The sequence below is a fragment of the Corvus brachyrhynchos genome, unplaced genomic scaffold, assembly GCF_000691975.1.
Source record: "Corvus brachyrhynchos isolate BGI_N302 unplaced genomic scaffold, ASM69197v1 scaffold223, whole genome shotgun sequence".
In the NCBI taxonomy this organism is placed as follows: domain Eukaryota; kingdom Metazoa; phylum Chordata; class Aves; order Passeriformes; family Corvidae; genus Corvus; species Corvus brachyrhynchos.
Window position 1 is genome coordinate 906,695 of NW_008237174.1, and position 20,930 is coordinate 927,624.

General features: G+C 43.8%; 1 protein-coding gene across 4 annotated transcripts; it reads right to left on the minus strand.

Annotated features, from left to right (window-relative positions):
* Positions 1–1,806: 1,806 nt before the first annotated feature.
* Positions 1,807–20,326, minus strand: SAP130 (Sin3A associated protein 130). Of its 4 annotated transcripts, none has more exons than XR_001860156.1 (20): positions 20,049–20,326; positions 19,344–19,502; positions 18,155–18,266; positions 16,518–16,642; positions 15,609–15,733; positions 14,887–15,037; positions 14,595–14,685; positions 14,231–14,335; positions 13,065–13,206; positions 12,678–12,799; positions 10,057–10,359; positions 8,890–9,067; positions 7,541–7,645; positions 6,460–6,821; positions 4,863–5,111; positions 4,460–4,585; positions 3,651–3,754; positions 3,287–3,419; positions 2,867–2,980; positions 1,807–2,663 (listed from the first exon to the last, which is right to left on the minus strand). XR_001860156.1 is itself a non-coding variant. In XM_008629537.2 (19 exons), exons 1-19 carry the CDS (start codon positions 20,235–20,237, stop codon positions 2,505–2,507), a joined length of 3,018 nt encoding a protein of 1,005 aa, XP_008627759.2. In that variant the 5' UTR covers positions 20,238–20,323; the 3' UTR covers positions 1,807–2,504. The 4 variants fall into 4 exon arrangements, 2 of the variants coding, with proteins under 2 accessions (XP_008627759.2, XP_017584275.1); XR_001860157.1 differs by having other exon boundaries at positions 8,890–9,064; positions 20,049–20,325; XM_008629537.2 differs by lacking the exon at positions 3,287–3,419 and having other exon boundaries at positions 4,863–5,108; positions 20,049–20,323.
* Positions 20,327–20,930: the final 604 nt, after the last annotated feature.

Here is a 20,930-nt window from a genome sequence, read left to right on the forward strand (position 1 = left end):
GGGACGATATTAGTTACATCCGCATGTAACATACGGTTGTGGCAGAAGCCATAAGTAGCACAACGGCAGCAACGCAAAAATTACTTTAGTATTTCCAGCTTCCACTGGGGCACCCAAATCCTTCCCTCCACCCTTCTTCACAGCACCATAAAAACCAACGCAGAGACGTAGTTACTTCATCAAAGGTTTTAGGACATCTTGTAAAAATAGAAGCACTGTATTCCACCCCGAGAGAATTCTCTGACAGCGGGTGGTTTGGAGTAGGTCAGTGGACGGGACAGGGTAGGGAGGCAGGGCAGTGTGGCTGTACCAGGTGCGCTTGGTGAACGTAAGGGCTAATTGACCACAGCGCTCATTCCTAATTCCCTTCCACGAACACCGGTGAAACGCCCGGGCAAAATGAAGAGCAAACTTTGCATAGCCCAGAGTACCCGCACGGCACATTCAACCCCAAGAGACAAACGGGCTGAACTCCTTCAAGACTGCAAAATGGAATTTATGCCGATCATTTCTGATCCAAGCTTAAGCAATAAATAAGAGGCATAAAAATGTGAATTGGAGAAATCTGGTTGAATGTTAGTGATCTTACTTTCTCTTGTAGAATAGAATCACAGAATGGTTGGGGTAGGAAAGGAACTTCAAGCTTGTTGTGTTCCACCCCCTGCCATGGGCAGTCACACCTTCTACAGTCTACTCGTGGCCTTCAACATTATAGAATCTACATGGTTTCCACAGCACAAGAGCAGCACTGTCATTACTACCATTCTAAGGTATTGGACAGCATCATCCTTTTAGTCTAGATGGCAGGCAGCCTTGAATACCAACTTATGAAAAACTAAGGTTACAAAGAATCGGGTCAGAATACTTGGAAGAACAGAACAAGTTCCCAATTTTTGCAGTGCTGAAAACAATCCTTCCCTCCCTTCTTCCCCCCAAATACCTCTCTTTGCTGGTAATGCCTTGGATTGCACCTAAAATCCTTTTGCCAAGATATGAAACAGTTTCCAGCGCTGCAAAAGTCCACTTCATAATCACCAGCGAGCTTCTTGCCGAGTCCTTAGGAACCTGTGAGTGTTGGCACTGTGTTTTATTACCCTGACAACATCAAACAAATACTTGACCAGTTGTGCACGTTCTTCTCTTCCTGAAGGACAAGAAATGCAAGATGATAGCAGCACTTTAATTCCCACCTTTTCTAATCTTACCTCTGCTTTTAATTTCAACATACACACACAATTACTGTAACTTCGGTATTAGGAAAGTTAATGTCATTATATTAGAATTGTATCTTTCAATGGAAGTGGTTTCATTTGAACAAGCAAAATCAAGCTAATACCATCCACAGCTGAAACTAATTTGGTTTGCATGTGTTAAAAGTAAAAACACAAGAACAGTGTGGATATGGACATTCTACTTCTCTAATTATAAAAATCAGGAAATAAGAATTAAATACTATTTTTTTAATCTAAGTTCTGAAAAAACTCAGTTCTGAATAAAGGAAAGATAACAGCACTGTAACTGGATGGGGAAAAGAATGTACTCTTAAAAGAGTTAGTTCATGAAACACTAAAAATGAACTGATTGGTAATTTTTCTAAAATACTAAGGTTAAATGGACAAGTGCAGGGGGGATAATCCGTATTTCATCTTTAGGACCTGAATTGGGAACTGCATTACTCACCTTCCACAGCACAGGGTGCTGGCTGATTCCCAACATGCTGTTTCTTCTCCCCTCAGCTTCTTCCAAAGCTTTGTTTTCAAGCTTGCAGCTTGAAGAGTTTCACTGGTACAAAGGTACTCAAACTGCTCACGTACAAAACCCTCCAATTCCTTTATTCATGTTTTCAGGATGTATGTGGTACGTACAATTAACATTACACCAGCTACAGTACCTCTGTTGCAAAGAGGTACCTCAACACAAGGTATTCCAGAGCACCAACACAGACACAGACACTACAATATCACTTTGAAATGATTTCTCCCCCCCACCCCCCTTTTTTTTTACCATTTTCTTTTAATCTTGACAGCTAGGACTTCTGAGCTGTTGGAGATTCTTTGTGGCAGATCCCCTAGTGCAGTGGCACTGGTGTAAGAAGGCTGCTTTAGACACTGGAAGGTCAGAATGAGAACTGAATGGGGTAACCGAAAGAGGTGCCATTTCCATTGCTCGGAAGCTTGGCTGCTGTCTGGGTCCATAGCTGTATGTCAGCCTCCTGGAGTCCCCTGCACAATCTCCTGCCTTACAGGTGTGTCCATACCTGACACATCAGGAGTTAAACAGTGGGACTGGAAAGACTTTAAAAAGGGATGAGCCTGAGAGAAATCTTTGTTCATTATGACAAGATCAAGGACAATCCCTTCAGGTCACCACGCTTCACGTGTCCATCTGTTCCCTAAACTCATCCGTTTTTATTCCGATGCTCTGCTTAAAAACAAACCCAAACTACAAAAAGGTTCAGCTCCATTCTGTACACGTTCTCCATTTCCAAAGTCATTAGTCTGCGTTCAAACCTTCTCCTTTCGCTTTAATTTGGACACTTTCTTGACAGTTCCGTTCTTGTTTAGAAGCTTCAAAACACGATCCTTGTGATCCAAGACCTTTAGCATGGAGTCTCGAGCCTCATTGATTTGATCCATCACGAGTTTACACCTCTGCATGTTCCCCTGAAAGGAAACACTTGTCATTAACTGCAGAATGTCTGGTCTAAGCAATCCCTTTCCCTTTTCCTACTTGTGCCCCTCGTAACTGATAACACAGGAAGTGAACCCACACGGGTTTTTTTAGGTCAGCTTTAGCTTTTCCTAACAGCAGCAGGATGCTTTGTAACTAAGGGTATAGTTTTGGGTTGAGGGCCCACAGGACCTACCTGTATCAGTTCATTGATTCGATGCAAGTCATCATCTGTTGCTGCCTTTTTCTTAGGAATGAGTCCCTCCTGCAGGGCAGTCAGTCTCTCATACACATCATGCTCCAGGTTTGTCTAAAAGACATCAGCCCTTCATGAGAAGGGTCACTGCCAAGCTGGCAAACACTCGCCCACGTTAACAACACTACACAGAAACAGTGATAATCCATTCCCCTCTCAGCTGCTCTTGTCAGTGATTCAGAAGATGGAGCCTCTGACAAAATGTGGCACTATCCATTCCTTTTAACATCCTATTTACAGGATTGCTCCTCTTCTGAAGAAACATGGATCCTACTACAACTGCTTCCCCTACTTCTCACAATACTATTCCAGGAATGCAGAGGTTTTGGGGAGTTTGGTGCTAAAATGCAGAGCACCTACCTCACCCCCAACCTGAAACAGAAGCATCCAGGAATGTGGATCAGTGCTGCCTCCTCAGATCAGCCGCACCATCCCAAACAGACGCTTCTTCAGACCTGTGCACCAGCAGGAGGGAGTTGCCAGTTTTGATCATCTGTACAAAATACATCAGCTCTTATGTCTGGATCAAAACCAACACTCCAAGTTTCCAAGCCACTTATGCCACATTCCTGAGAAAGGGGAAAGCATGTCCCACTCCCTTTGGGCACTACACACCAGCTCCTTTAGGGTATCCCAATGTACTGAGTTTGTAAGAATGTCTTCCTGTCTTACACAGCCTCGTGTTTCCCCATATTGCGGGAAGCTCCAAGCCCCGTGCACCTACCAGCTGCAGTAGCTGCGCTGCACAGAGATGGACCTTCCACCCTTGTGCACGACAGGACACACCCTTCTGACTGGCAATCTCTTGCAGCATGGCCTTCTTCTCTTCTGTCACCAGGAAACACAAGCATACAGTACTCAAATTTCAGGAGCTGGCCAGGCCTCCCTTCTCAAACAACAATAACCCAAGTTCTGCTCCCACTACATCCTAATAAATGACAATGAGCAACGTTTTGATTCAGACAGGAAAGTGACCTCCCATCTGCCATGTACCTGACTGCTGCTCTCACTCACTAACAGGTTATCTGTACTTTCAGAAAGGTTACATCATAACCCCTTATTTTCTCATTTAAAGAATATAGTGCTCAATGTTTCAAACACGTGGCACAAACAGTAAAATGCCCACCTTGTACTACTTCTCACTCCTAGATGTATTTGCACAGTTGTGAAAACCCAGTTTGCTTAGAAGTTTTTGAAATACTAGGTAAAAAGTCTGGAAGACAGTATCTGATCTCTGTTTTCCTTGCATTAGGTAAAAAAGTCTTCTTTAAAAGCCCATTTGTTACTTCACAAGACTAGTTACACTAAATATGGAACGTGATTAAAGTGCAAGTGTTAGGTAGCAAATGAGAAAACTCAAGCGCAGCCTATCACCACGGCATGTCACTTTTATGAGGATATCTTTTGTGAGCAAATTTCTATCACTGTACATAAGTAGATTCATCAATAACCACACCATTTTCTCATTTACAAAACTACAGCTAACTCTGTGTAGCCTCCTTCCCTCCTTGTCTGCTCCATCCCGAGTCTGACCTTTGACGCGGACGTCGCTATATCTCTGGAAGTGGTGGTAAGCAGCTTTCCAAGGGTTGCGGTAATGACGGAGCAGGGTGATCGGCGGCCTGGGACGCACAGGGACGTATCGTACACCTTCCTCGTCTACAAAAGGATCCAGAGCTGCATTATCATCGAGCAGTGAAAGCAGATTGGCATCCACTCCAGCAGCAGATCAGTAAGTGCCACCTCATACAAAATGTGTGTTGAGAAAATTCATTTTCCCTGAGCAGCCCTTTACAAAAAGTGCTGAGGAACAGATACTTGGATTCTCTATTACTCGTATTTAGGAAGTGGGAATGTGACAGAGCACCTTCTCTGAGAAACAGAACAGAAAATACAGACACCTGAATAAGAACAAAGACATCAGAGACGTCATTACCTATATACTCCTTTGGAGGAGACTTTCGCTTCTCTGCCTTCACCATCAAACTTTTGGCAGTGGATTTCTCATCATCAGTGCTGTTTGTTTCCATCATGTCCCCCTCCTCTGTGGAGATGACATGCTGCTGCTTACGAGGTTTCTTCCTCGGTGAGGCACCAGGTGGCAAATCGCTTGGAGGCATGGAAAGATTGTTGGCCAGCAGTGCCAAAGATGGAGACACAGTACTTGTAGTCAAAGGAGGGACTGCTGAGAGGAAGGAAAGAGAAGAACCCAAACCATCAGCAGTGGGAAGATAACGCATTGTTTGAACACTACCTCCAACAGTATTTCCTGTTTCAGCACAGTGTGAGGAACGTGATGGGTACCAACAGGCCAGATATCAAGCCAGCAGTAATTATTAGGACAAGCCTGTAAGCTAAAGTTTTTAGTGTCTCATATACATAAAGAATGAGAGCAGAGCCAATTGTCCCTCAGTTGCTTCATACTTGAAACTTATGTTAATGTTAACAAAAAGGAATCATCCTAACATCTGTCTGTGTTACTGTAAAAAAATATCCCTCTGTATGTACACCGACACAGGTCACTGGCATAGTAAGCAAGTCCCTATCCTCTTGTGATGAGAGAGTCAGATGGAATCGAAGCACGACTGCAGCACTCTCCTTGCAGGAGTCTGCTTGTACTGCCAAGCCCTCAGCACTGATCAGCAGGTCACTGCACCAATCAACACACGTGTGGAGCTGGCAGCAGCGAGCCAGGTAGTCTGAGGGAACGCTCCCTGAACTTGGAGGGACAATCTCCATCAGCCACGACCAAGGCTGCAGCATAAAATTTCTGGGATGGGATCTCTTGACAATTTGGCATACCCACAAATGCCAGGAAGAGACAGAACCCCGAAGAGCTTAATGCTATCTGCCTATGCTCCACACACATCTGCAACAAGGAGCTGCTTTCTTACAGGACAACACACAGCTTCAAGGAGAGTGATAAAACCAACAACTAAACCTGAACTCTGAAACTCATGAAAGTGGGATGCACTCCTATCACTTTGCCACTATATAGTGCCCAAGAAGATCTGTAAGGATCTGAATTTACTGACCTTGTCATTTGATAGCAACTATGGCCAAGCTGGGTAAGTAAGGCAATATAATGAACATTTTTAAAAGTTCTAGAGAAAAATATGCATGAATCACAGGAGGGCCCTAGGAAGTCCTAATCTGGCCACGAATTCTTCACATATAAGAAAGGCCACTGGAGCTGAACAGTAGGATTTGTGAACAAACTGAATTTAACTGAGCTATTCCATAATATATCAGTACCACTGCTGAGCATGTGCATTTTAGGCAAGGAACTCAACACAGACTCTTTGAAGTTGGATCATTTGAACATGAACAAAGCAACCACAATAAGAAGTGATGTCATGGGAGATTAGAAAAAAGGCAAACTAGATCTTTATAAGGCATATGGGAGCTCTAGTGTTCTGTGCTACCATGGAAGAGATGACCTTTTAGTTTCAAGATGAAAGTGTTGCAATCCTCCTAATTCCTCCACTGTGTCAAAAACTAAAAAAGCAAGTGGATGATTACCAGCCACCTACCAGATACTGGTCGCATGATGTCCATAGGCTCCATTTCCTCTTTGATTTTGATCTCTGGTACCACAGGGCCCAGCACCGCTGACAGGGCACCGCTCATGGTGGATGGAGGAGCAGGTGCTGCCACGATGGTGGTGGAAGTGGGCGGGGCAGCCGGAACAGCTCCGGGAATGGTGGACAGTGCTGCTGCAGGCTGGGAGGTGGGACTGGCGGCCGCGATGATCGTTGGAATGGCAGAGGGTGGCTGCTGGGAGGTCGGGGGCACTGTGATGGTGGGCTGCTCGCCACCTTGGTTACACACTGCCTCCATAGACACAGGGACTGGAGTGGCCATGGACACGTGAATTTCAGGCTTTGGCTTGCCACTGTAGCACAAATAAAAGCAAAACAAAGTGAAGTGAACTGTATCTCAGTCATAAGCACCCAGCACAAAGGAAATGAGCCAAACTGGAGTCAGACTATCCAGTTTTTCCTGCACCCACCTGGCTCAATAAAGTGTTTAACAACAGGAGAAGGCTTAATCTCAGTTATATTTCCTCCTCCTCCCCCTTTCTAATCCTTTGTATTTATTATAGATACTACTTTTTCCATTCACCATGACAAGCAAATCCCATGACTAATTCCAGGTAACTTCAAAATACTTGTAAAAGGATCAAAAGAGTTTTACAATGCAGCCAAGAGGAACTTGTACCCAAAACTGTACTTGCCCCATCCTCTGCAGGAGCTCCCACTGTAGCTTACAGTTATAAAATTGTAAAGCCACTGAACTCTACTGAAGCACGGCACAAGCTGCATTTACCTTTCCTCAGCGTTAATTTTCAAGTACTATAGAAAAGTTTTGAGGCCTATCTCCCCTTTCAATAGTGGAGGGTTTTTGTTTGTTTCTGTGAAAGCTCATCACCACAGCTTTTAAGGGTTACTTCCTCAGCTTCACGAACAGCAGAACTTGTCAAGGCTGTTTGTCACAAATTCAAAATAGATTGTTTCCCAAAAGAAAGAAGAATGCTCCAATAGCCAAAGAACACAAGTCAAACAAATGTAATGCCACTATTGTGATGCAGTTGGCTGTTTCCTAAAGTCTTACCCAGCAGGCCTTGGTGATCCAGACGTGCTTCGCATAGTGCTCTCAACACGTGTGCTGGCCACTTCAGGTGGCTGAGGGGGAATTAAGCTTTTCCGGACTGCCAGCCTGTAAGAGACAGACAGATCTAGGATTCCTACCTCCCTGTGCAAAGACAAACACCCCTGAGAGCAAAGAAATCAGCTCTCTTGCACAAACCAGGACAGGAGTTGTGGCTGTAGCACTGCTCTCTGTATTCAGTATAACCAATTCGCTACACAGAGAGTCTCATTTTACTTTTCAAATTAGGTATTATATTTTCTTTTAAAATAAAAGATTAGTAGCTCTGGCCTAGTCTCACCCAATTTAGGGCTTCTCCAAGAATGCCAGCTGTACTTTCATCCCGTCAGTGAGAACACTTCGCTGCAACTGCCAGGCTCCAGCAGTGGACAAAGGGGTCTGGCCATACTGCTGTCCTGCACTCCTGCTTCAAGACTGAGCAAATCATCTGGAACTAAACAGTGCTCAGATAGGTATCTGCTCCCTCTAGCTGGACCAGACTGTCAGACCCTGACTCCAGGACCTCAAGGCCTGAGTGTGGATGTTAAGATAAGGCTGATTAAGGTATTTTAGAGACTATTTAGTCTCCTGTGGGACCAAAAGTCAAATTGTTGTCCAAAATAATCAACCTCTCAAATGGAAACAGTCTTTAGTGATCTACCTCTGACTCTAACTTCTCTTTCAGTTTTAGAGCCTGCAGCTTCTCTGCCTTAAAAAAGGTCTCCACCCACATAAAAAATATGCAATTTTAATCTCACAGGACACATTAGTTCCAAATGCTTTCAGTTGCTAGTTGGAAGGAAATGCATTGTTAATTCTAAAGCTGTCTCTTGCCTCTTTATTAAGGCATTTAAAAATAGACAGGCAACATAAAATATTTTAAGAGTTTAGTTACTCCCTCGCTTTTTCCTAATCAGACTTCACAGCAGGGTACTAATCCTATCCTTTCCACTCATCCACATATTCTTCCAAGAAAAGCACTGAAGACAAAGCACCCAATTCTAATTTTAGTAGATTGTGAACTCTTTCTTTTTATCACACTGAGCAAGAAAGCCTCAGATCCACTTTCCCTCAAAAGGTCACTTTCAAGACCTAAGACACAAACTGTCCTTCTCATTTTATTACTGACGGTACAGAAAACTGTATCCTGCCCTGAGGGAGGAGAAGAACGGTTTCACCAATCAGCAGGTTACTCACAACCACTGCTGAGTGAATAATCTGCAAGAATATTCCTTATCTCCACTGAAATGATTCCATTTGGCTGGGCTGGATTGCACAGAAGTCACTCACATGTCGCCTTCAGTTCTACTCACCCATCAGTGGCTGGTTTCTTGCGAAGGATGCTTGGGCGTGGGGAGGAGCCTTGGGCTGGAGCACTGGCACTGGCACTCTGGTTGTGGGTTTGCACAACAGTAGTTGCTGCAGAAGCAGTGTTGAATGTGTTGCTAATAGGATTGGCTACAATGGTGGCTCCATCTGCCAGGACTACTGCTGGGAAGGATGGACACGGACACAGCAGAGAGGAAAACACAGAGAGAGAGTGGAAAGCAGCAGTTACTTAATGAAATGTGATGACAAAGCAGGGGTTTGCAGAGCGTATGTTGTCCATTATCTGAGTCCCTCAGTCACTAACTGCAGTGTTTTCAGACACTTTTGTAAGCAGTATCTTTGCCACGAGCAATCTGATCACTGAACCTTCTGCAGGGAAGGTGGAAACTACCTCCTGCCTAACAAAAGCTTCTCAGGAAATAATCTTTTCCAGAAGACAAGGAAAACACAGAAATCACTAGGGAGATCACCAACACTATTGGGTCAACAGAGTAACACTTTTGGTAAGAGCCCATGTGGCAACACATGCTAGTTGTACATAAGCTACATCAGCTGTGTTTGCATTCTGACCTCCTGCCAGAGCCTGTTTGGCCAACTGAGGGATGCACACCACGTGGACAGCCAGGAAGTCACAACACTGTGCCTGCCAGCTATGCAACAGCACGTTCTCTTGGATGCCATATCCCATTCCTCCAGTAAGTTGTTGGGGCTTCATCGGACCAATCATTTTTAATGAAAGATGGTTTCTGTCATAGCTCAATATCAGGTTACCAACAGCAGAAGGTACCTGGCTGTATTCTAATTGCTCCTGGGATCTAATGCACAGCCGGAGAACGTCGCTCACTTTTAAGTTACTTTTCCTACAAGGCCTTACTGAAGGCATTTGTTTAAGCTCAGGCACTGCCAGTCTTTTCCACTGAAGTAACCCATCCAAGGCTGCCCACACACTCCACCTAGTACGCTTTAAAAATAAATCAGCTCAGAAATAGGCAACAGATATTTGCTGGGAGAATATGTGCACGGATGTATTCAGTGTCCACCTCTGGACCAAAGAGACTGTAACAACATAATCAGTCAGAGCCAAAGGTGTAGGACAGCAGCTCGGCTGCTCTGTCTCGGTCTGAAGCGAGGACTTGGCTGCTTGCACTTACCTGAGGTCTTGGTGTCGCCGGGTGGCTGCTGGGCACCAATGGGTGCTGGCTGCAGCCCCTGCGTGCCCATGGGTGCAGCAGGGTGGAGTCCTTGTGTCCCGATGGGCGCTGGCTGGATGCCCTGGGCACTGATGGGTGCGGGCTGGATGCCCTGGGCACTGATGGGAGCCGGCTGGATGCCCTGGATGTGCCGGGCGTGAGATGCATCGACTGTCATCAGCTGCATGGGGTTCAGGTGCACAGTGGAGGCCACTCCCACACCGGTCTGGGCTGTGATGGCCGAGTTGGGCGCCTGGGCTGAAACTGGGAGCAGCAACACAGACACCTCACCAGCAGGTCACCTCAGTTCCCCCTACCATCTCTCGCTCAAATACTAACTTTTTTTTCAAAGACTTTTTTTTGCTTTGAAAAATTAATTTGCCAGTGTGCTTGTTGCAGTAGTAAATTTGAGAGTAGAGAAGTAAGATTGTCTGCCAGAGGAATTAAACATTACTGCTGATTTTCATTCTATTTTTTATTTCAAATTGCAGCAAGAGAGAAAAGATCAGTTAAACTCTGCTTTTAGGTAGACTCAAATTACAGTCTCAGAAAGCTGTGCTGTATTTTTGCTCACTATCATATTGTATAATGCATGTAAGTACCAACACTTGGCATTTTTTCCTGCTTTAAAAAATAGATTAAAAGTAATCAGAAACCTAAGTAATTTCTTGTGCTCTGAAGTTGAACACAACCTTATCTGGCCTCAGAACATGGCTCACAATTATGGGCTGGATCCCACAGCTCAAATGAACATGATTATCTTTTAGTGGCAGAGCAATGTTCCCAACAATACACCTTCTTTAAGTAGCTCAATTCATTTAAATAAATTCACAGCTCTAAACAACTGATTCCATCTTTTCAGCTCCACTACACAGTGTATTACAGCTCTCCCACACAGCACTTAATAATACTGCTGGACCACTTGCAGACCCTGGATCTCCAGATTTCCAGTCTCTACAGAGCTGCACCAGGATTTCTGCAGGCACACACAGAATTCAAGTGTGAACTTGCCAACAATGGCCTTGCTTGCTAACAGTGCAGAACAAGCTGGTTTTATCATTGTCACAGGATTTCCATCAAGTTCTTGTGCTGACAAGACACTCTAAAAACAAGCATCAAAAATTGAAACAAGGTCCCTGAAAATGGCTCTGTATAAAGTGTGGCACATTTATTCTCTTAGTCAAAACACTACTGTTGCAAAACTTTCTATCCAACAAAATCCTTTTGGGATACTATGTAAAACACAACCAGCATTTGGAAAAACCAAAGCCAACATTCTGCCTCCAAAATTCTGCATTAACTCTCCTTATCTCAGTGATCTTTTAAAAAGTCTCCTCTGCAGCCTGACTCAGCTGTGCTCAGCATAGGTGTACCTCCCTCCTCATACCCTGAATGCTCTAAGTTGTCACCACCAGCTGCCATAATTAATACTTTCCATGGATTCTTCAAGTCAATTTAACAAGTAAAATGTCTCTGTCAATAAGCTCCTGATGAAGAACATACATTTGCATTTATACAAATGACCATTAGCCTACCACCACCCCAGTATGCCTCCAGAACTGGAACTCTTCACTGTGTGCAATTATGTTCTGTCAGGGAAAGTTTAGATTGGATGGTAGGAAAAAATTCTTCCCATAAAAGGTTGTTAAGCCCTGGCACAGGCTGCTCAGGGAAGTGGTGGAGTCCCCATCCCTGGAAGGATCTAAAAGATGTGTGGGTGTGTCACTTGGGAAAATGGTTTAGCAGTGGCCTTTGGAGTGCTGGATTAATGGCTAGACTTGAAGATCTTAAAGGTCTTTCTCAAACTTTAGGTTTCTAAAGAACCCTATGATTCTATACTTTCCTGTTCAACAAATGGGCTTTGCCACCTCCCAGTCCTTCTGAATTTTCTCTATACTGCTCATAGGTAACGTGCTGCCAGCAGACACAGATACGCCAGGAAAATCCACATCATGCATGTTCTTATGGTCTGAACAGTGGAAATTATCACATTAGAGAGAACAGCCCTAAACGAGGTAAGGTAAGGTAAAAATGCTCCAAATTTTGTCACAGAATGACATAAGTTTGGGTTGTGCATAATTTTTTTGACTGCGACTGTTCAAAGACATTAATTGCTCCATTTTTCTAAACAGAACGCTAGTGCAAGTGTGAAAGGCAAATTATTTCTTCCCTTTTTGGCTCAGGTTTCTCTCTCAAACTGTACATTCACATGAAAAGATATTAAAAGAGCTTATCAGAACACCAGGGAATGAAGATGTGTCAATGAGTTGGCTTGGTTTGGAGGAATGGAACTGTTTTGATTTGTAGAATCAAAAACTTTTACTTACAGACACGCAACCGCTGGGATATCAAATATGAAACTCCTGAGAAAACTCTTACTAGCTGGATTTAGTAGGCTCTGAATTAGTTCAGTACCCTCTGCCCATGAGTTTTCCCCTCTGTCAACAAGTCATCAGAGACTTTTTGTGACAAATTATCAGAATCAAGTGCAAATCCTTTTAGTTCCTTCCATCACTAAAGCACATACATAAGCTAAAATCTCAACAAAGCACCCGAGGCTGCTTGTCCCAAGCTGGTCTTACCTGGATACTGGCGGATGGTGGACACGGAGCTGGTGATGGGGGTGTAGGTGTGTGCAGTCAGAGGGTAGGCAGAGGGGGGGTATGTAGGCAAGAAATACTGGAACTGGACAGGCACCGACTGCCTACAGGCATCAAAAAGAGCAAGTGTTACACACGTGAGTTCAACAGTTAACCTTCAACCCCTGCCCTTTAGCACTCCCCGTGCTTTCCAATCTCATCTGTCATAAGCTATCAATTACCTCAACTATCATAATTGATCCAAAACTACCAAATCCCATCCCCCCCAGGCTTCTACAAGGTTATTTCCACCACAGCAGAAAAGCAGCAGGGCACTCAAACCCTTCTCACACACACTCTCATTGAGAGAGCTGTTAGTTCTCTGCCCACCTGTTGTCATTTCTGGTTTCCATTGCTACTGGGTTTGGAGATGCCCGGTGGCTGGACAGAGGTATGAGGTTACTCCTCTCTGCTGTGTAATCAGACTGGATCCGGGGAGAAGTGTGTGTGATTTGCTGGGGAACCACTTTAGCTGCATAAAGACAAACGCTTAATCAATTGACAGGCAAAGGAAAGGCTAAGAAGCACTGCAAAGGCAAGATCAATAACTTTGTCAAAAAAACCAAGCAACACTACTCCCTTCCCTCTCAACCCAAAACAACCCACCCCATCCACAGATGATTTCCTATCCACAACAGACCAAAAGGAGAACAAAGCATTTCTCACCAATTTCTAACAGAATGGATGGATATTCTAAATACATATATAAACTATACTTGCTAACAAAGTCACTTCAGTGCTCAGATTAAGTTCATTATTTTAGGATCAGCCCAAACCATTCTGATGACAAGAACAAGTTATCTGAATTTTGAAAGCAGAGATCAAGGGAAATGAGACCAAGACAGACAAGTATATGTGGACAGAGGCCACGAAAAGAAAGAAAACACCTACAAAAGCTTTACAAGAAATGCTGATGTATGAGATACAATTTCACTCCTTGGAAATAAAAAGAGACTACAAAATTTCAAAAGAAAAAAAATTCAGCAGGAAAACAGACAAACAAAAGGAACCTTATGGAGTTCTGTAGTAAACATCTCAGGCACATTCCACATGCAGGCAAATAAAGTTCCCACCTTTAGACCTTAAGTGTTTTACATTCAAATGAACACACTAATCAAATTCAGCTAGGCTACACCTAACACCTCAAGAAGCATATGAAGTAACTTACAAAATCAACTAAGAAAGCCATACTCTATCACCAAGCAGTTATAACTTTTACAGTATCCAGTGCAGGTATTGAAGTGCCAAAAGGCCCAAGTTTGTCTAAAAATTCAAGAGGAAGTAAACGAGCCATTTTATTACCTGCTCCTCCTAGAACATCTATTTCTTCCTGGTATTAAAAAAAAATTAGAACAGCAGACCTGTTAATTGGTTTCTCCCAGTTTGAACTGATTTCCTTTCCCTCCTTAATTTGCTAACATGCACAAACACTTCCAGCATACAGAGAAAAACTGAAGCATCAGTTACACACTTTTCTGAAAACTGAAATCACTCACCAACTGGGATGTTTGAGGTCGTGACAGCTGTAGCATGGGAAGAATGTGAGGGCATTGTCATGGTAACAATGGTGCTTGTAGGCGCTTGGGTGTGAGATACAGAACCTGAAGAAAAAAACCAAACTTAATAGGAGATCTTTCTTTGGAGCCCTACCATGCCACGGTATCTACATCCTAAAGAGGGCAAAGAAGAACTCTGTAATTTCTCTCCTGAAGCCTGCTCATGCATCTCCAAATGCAGTCTTTACCATGAAAAAAGTTTTGCTCAGAAATGATCAGGTTCTAAATTCAAAGAAGAAAGCCAACAAAAAGCAACAAACCCCACCCCTCACGATGCTCCCACAACAGCGTTATGAATACTCACCAGCTGTGGTTGCTGAAGCAATGGTATTCGTTGCCAAAATAGGTGCCACAGTTGCTGCTGCCACTGGAGTACCAGTACTGAAAATGGTTTTCTATGAAAAGAAATTTTTGAAGTTAGAAGACTACCACATTTAAAATCTATACTTCGTATGGAATCATCTTGCACTGACTGTAAAGAACATTAATTTCTAACTCATACTAACTCTTTTCCAAAATTTAATCTTAGCCTGCAAGCTATAAACAAAAGAGATCTCAAGAAGCAGCAAGAGGGTTTTCTGGTGCTTGCAGCTTACCTGAGCCATGGTGTGGAGCTGTGGTTTCTGTGTGCCTATGGCGGGGTGCGAGGGCAGCGTGATCCGTGTGGCCGTGTCCCGGGGCTGCGCCGGCCGCTGGATGCTGATTGCTGCGGAAGGGGGGTGCTGCTGGATAGACAGCGTGGGGCGACTGAACAGGAAGAAAAGTAATCATCAAAATAACCATGTGGATACTGAATATGGAAGATACAACACAGGGACACGCATCAGGCCTCTGCCTCCTCCCCAGTGGCAGCAGCGCTGCTGTCAATCACATGGCAAAGCAACATAAGGAGTTTGAACTACACTGTTCTATCCTCATCTGCCCAATGTACTCAGCCAGAAGGGCAGTCTTATCATAACTCTTATCAGTTCATAAAGGGAACTTCATGTCAGGGATGCTTTTCAACATTCATGTTTCACTTTTTGCTGTGTCTTCGTAAAAAATACGGGCCAAATATTCACAAGTTCCCGCAACACAAACTCTGCTGTCCAGGGAGCAGGGCTTCAAAAGTGATTCATTAAGGTCTTTCCTTCTCGTAACACAGAGCAGCAGTTCATGTTTATACCCATTTTTATTCACAGAACTGCAAGGATTTGCACTGCACAAGCATTACTATTTTTGTTTTATATCATTCCACATGTACAGGATTATCAGCTCTGGATGATTAACATTTCTCCTCACTGCAATTTCTGTCAAGTCAGAGCACTGTAGGTTTTACCTGAGGGTTGACTCTGTGGCATGTGCTGCTGTTGTGGTTATAACAGGGGACTGAGCTCTTGTGGCTGAGACAGTTGCCACCACTGCAGGAGGAATTGTGCTCGAAGTTGTCACAGGAGGACGAGACTATTAAAAAAAAAAAAAAAAAAAGAGTTAAAGAGAGAACATTCAGAAAGGAAATTCTGCTGTTTAGAGAACAACTAGGAATTACTTGGCTTCCCTACCCCTTGTCACTAAGTTTTGGCATTCTGAGACATTTCCAGTCTTTCTGAATTGATCCGCAAGCTCCTAAGCAGAACTGTCCTGGTTTTCAACACACACAGAGCACAGGAACCAGTAACCCACAAAGCTAACAAGACCACATCTCTTGAGGGTCTTTAGAAAAAGACTCAAAGGTGTGTTCCCTTCAGAATGAAAAGAAATTCCAATCCAAGTATAGCCATGAAGTCAGAGGTGATTGGGATCCTAACTGAAAGCACAATGTGAAGATGTTTAATCCTCTGTCCTAAGGCTGAACACTAGCACTGCTTTTAGAGAGATGATACCTACAATCCTCTCCTTATACATGTACAAAAGCTGAGATATACATATTACAGTGAGACTTCAAAAATTCTACATCAATTCACATATTGAAGAATAAATCAACACCAGCACATTGTACTGGACTTTTCAGACTTTAAAACTTGAACATGTCTGAACTAAACTGTCTTCCCAGTTTCTAAGCATTTTGGAGACAGATAAAAACCCAATTTCTGGCACCAAGTCTATGAAGAAAATAAAGAAAATAGACCTGGAAGAGAGCTGACAGCCCAGTAATCAGGCAATTAGAGGTTATACATTACAGGTATGTGCCAGGAAGAGTTTGGAGCTGGCAGTCAGTGATGTGCAGAGCTGCCTGGCTGCTACCTGCCTGGATTGGCTGGTGAATGATGTGCTGAACTGCTGGCTGAGCTGCAGCTGCATTTGGCAACTGGGAAGCTGGTCTCAGGACTGTGGTTACTTTGGAACTGGACATCACTGCAGCAGCTGCTGCACCTGGGGAACAAACAAACGAAGCATGTTAAATTGCGTGCACCCAACAGCTCCGACACAACCACAGACAGACCCTGACATTAGCTGGCATGTCAGTTCTAATTTCATATGCATGTCAGTTCACGTGATGTTGGTGTAAAAATAAGGCTTTCAACAAACATACATAAGGTTTAAAAAAAGCATGTGTGGAGGGGTAGGTATTATTTAGATTAATTTGCTTTAGAGGTATCTCTTATTCCCCTGTAATAGTCTTGTATGGCAAATCCCATGTTTTCTTATTCCAAGCTATGGAAGTCAGTAGAAGTAATTCAGTTTGATTACTGAGCCAATGTGTAAATAAGTCACCTGATACCAGCAATGATCTCACTGCACCTGATGAAGTTCAGAAGAAAAATACACTTGCAAAAGAAGGAAACCAAAACAAGGAAACACCATACAAAACAAAACAAACAGCCACACCTCCCCCCAAAAAAAACAAGACCAAAACTCCACACCATTTAAACCTGCAATTGATTAATTTGTCTACTGTCTGATCACTCCTGATCATAATAAATCACCAAGGCCAGTAGCCTTGCAATCAGTTGATGGACTGGATTGCATACCTTCTGTACATGTCCTCCATTGAAATGACTACCTCAAAAGTTAATAATCAAACCAAGAGACAAAGAGCAGGGAAAAAGGGTAATGTGTACTGAGAGTCCAAGTCTGTGGCAGCTGTCCCCCAAGAAGCAGGTGAACACTACTTTAGCTACAGATAAACATCCACAGTCCTTCCATCTGCTCTAGTTGAAGAAGATTATGGTTTTGCTCGTGTCCATTTATTTTTCTTGAGTGAGCAAATAACATTGAACATAAAAAGAAATAAAAGTGACAAATGGTACTTGGAATTCAGATCAATTTAAAGCTGAACTACAAACCTAACCCATAAGACTTCGAAAGTAAAGCTGCAGTCAGAAATCTTACAGGCTGTAAAGAGCACAGGGCTGCATTAAGGGGCTGATCTCCTGTTTTACAAGCTGTAGCATCCAAAATCCTGGGAAACAAGAGCCTGTAGTTGTCACAGGTAAATGCAAATGCACACAATATGATGTGTTAGCATGCATGAGTGGTCCTGTGACAGGGGGATACAAGAATGTGCCTCACAACTGCCCAGCTGCCCCTGCCATAGGTGAGCAATACTTGCTACCAAGAATGTACATGACATTTTGCAGGGTAGGTGAGTCTCTACCAGTGGATATTTTTTCTTGAAAGTGTTGACTGTTTTAACAGTAAAGAATTAGAATAACAGATGTGCTGGTATCTGTCAGCATTTTAAACACTGTCTCATGGTGCTGCCCTAAATGGCTGAAGGCAACATAATTCTTAAAAGGCCAGCAGTCACTCACTCACGCTAACAGTTTAAACATCTGAAGAAAGAGTTGCATTAGCAGTGAGGAGAGTTTCAGAGGTGTGGGCTAAATGCACCAGCTGAGAGACTGTGAACAGGAGGCAGGGATAGCACAGCTGGATCTTTACCTCGGGGCAGATGAGATGCTCCAATGTGCAGGGGAGGCCCAGGAGCACTACTCCTGATGATGGACATTTGCACGTTGGTGGCCATGATATGATGCAAGTTACTGGGATGCCCCTGCAGAGTTCAAGAACAAAACAAGTCAGCTGTGTTGACAAAAATTAATGGCCACAGAATTACCACATCTCAGCCTCAGAGACAGAAAAGAGATTTTGGAGAAATAATCGGTGTACCAAGGTTGCATGCATTAAAAGCTGAGTGGAGAAAAGAGGCAGGTGTTTGTACAGGATAAAGTTACAGAGCCTGCTGACACTGCAAGATGTAAACACTTCTCTATTTCACTGGTCTGTTTTTATGGCTGGTACCTGGGTGACAGTCACCCAGTAGCCACCCACAAACAACCACAGAGTTGGCCCTCCTAGCATTGGTGACGTTAAGGCATAGTTTCATACCACCTCTCCAATAAAGTTGAGACAATGGTGGAAATATGGCAAATGCTGGAACAAATTCTATTTTTTCATAACTCTAGACTTCCCAGAGATATTAATATACAATAAATCCACTGAAACTGCTGCACATCCTTAGCCACACTAACTCAAGTCCACCTAAAGACACTTTACATCAAAACCCTGAGAGATTTAGTAATGAGCGTTCTGACAAACTATTTTCAAACCACCAGAACTGGCTCTGCAGTCAAGTTAGAGAAGAAAAAATTTTCAAAAGCGTTATCTACACAGGCTCCCTCAAATTTTGTCACTCCTAGTTCAGCAAGAACACAGTGCAAACTCATGAACTGTTCACCAGCCTCTTCTGATCTCCTCCCAGGGAAGCTGAAGAACACTGCAATAATGAATCCCAGCAGTTTGTCTGCAGCAGAAATTCTCCAAGTGACACTGACACAGCAGGAGCTTTTAAGGAAAGACCCAGCTTTTGGGTATGGCTCTGCCATCAGACCCTGGCTGTGCTATCTCAGTTGGATGATTACAACAAATCAGCAGCTTTGTAAAGAGGTGGTGATAACTGAGGCTGAAGTTTAATGATACAAGCAGAACTGATCCAACAACCAGTGGCACTGAATTGGGAAACCTGCTCTTTTACCTTCCCTCCTGCTCCAAAAGCCCACATTTTCAGTTGTACGTGTATTGATCTGACCACGCAGTGAGATGGAACAGAAAAGCCACTAAAAAACCACACCTGTTGCCCACTGATTGTTGCCACAGGAATTGTTGGAGCCTGTGGTATGTTGCTTTCCATGGTCACAGTCACTTGCCCAGGGACCTTTGTAGGAGCTGAGAGAGTAGAGGGTGGAGCAGGAGCAATGGGCCGGCTGGGCATGGTAGGCTTCAAGGGAGGCTACAAGAAATGGAAAGACAGAGACATTGGCAACTTCAAATGAGAGCTCAGTGTTGAAGCAGCAATCATTTTGTGGGGTCAAAGCCTGAGGAGAAAGTTTATGCAAGTATGGGTAAATATTTGGAGAAGAAAGATACTGAATATTTGGTTATTCCTAACAAAGAAAGGGCATATTTTGTCCTGGAAATATGCAGGTTCTAGCATGAGTCATCAGCAGAATCTGTCAGGGCTATGGTATTGCCCTACAGACACTGGATATTAACAGTTAATTTTATACCCTGCAGAGAAAATGGAAGATTTCAGAAACTGATTGAAATCACTGTTCTCCTAAAAGATAAACAAAATACACCCCCCCTCAAAAATAATACTGAAATACTAGCAAGTCCTCAGTGTATCATCTGGAACCCACAAGGCACTGCACAGTCAGCAGAAGCATGCAAGGAAAGCTTTAGAAACAAAAGCAGGGAAGGTTTGGGTGTAATTTACTTTTTCTCAACACCGACTCATACAGATCGTATTTTTTCCCCCGATGAATCCTCTCATTACCTTCATAAGCCCATCCGAAAAAGAAAGTGGCACAGCTGGAGTCAAATGTGCTGGTGGTGCTGTCACTGTCACTGGGGCACCAGACTGGACAGGGTGGTGCTGTGTCAGCATCTGGACCTGTGGGTAAGGCCGAACCACCACAGGCTCCTGCTTCTCCTCCCGAGGCTGTATGGAGCCACTGGGACCCATGTGTTCTCTGGGAGCAACTTCTGACTCGCGACTAGATTCGTCACTCACTAGTGAAAAAAAAGAGAAGAAGGTAAGAATTGTTAAAAAGTTCGCTTTGGTCACCCACTAGGTCAGAGATGAGACATCAGAAATATCTAAGTTAAAGAAATTCACTCTTACAATTAAACATATTCCAGTGATGAAAAAACTGGGAACTCTGGCACTGCTTCTGTCTGTTCCCCTCAGAACTGAGGGGTCTGGCAATGTTGGGCAACCTGGGGTCAACTCTGAGGAGTCCATCTAAACACCTTCTTTAAACACAGATTGACTAAGTTTTCTTTCAAGTGAAAAAATTTTAATTATCGAAGTAACTGCCATTAAATCCCACATCAAACAGCATGAAAAACTCCACATTTAATGCAATATCTATCTGAATATCAAGCTGAAAAAAAAGCATAAACCCTCCTGAAAATGCAGCTGCTCCCCCAGTCACTTCTGGCGGCCTGCTGAAAACCTGTCACCGTGGCAGGGACAGCAGGACCTGGAATCAGGGTTCCCACTCCATTTCCAGCGCCATGAGATGGATGTTCCCATGCCCACTCGTCACTTCTGCTAAGAACACACAGCGGACGAGCTGAGAGGGACAGACAGCTGCGCACAGACACTTGGCCGCAAATGCGCATCCCCGTTCTGCCGGCGCTCTCCAGAGCCGGC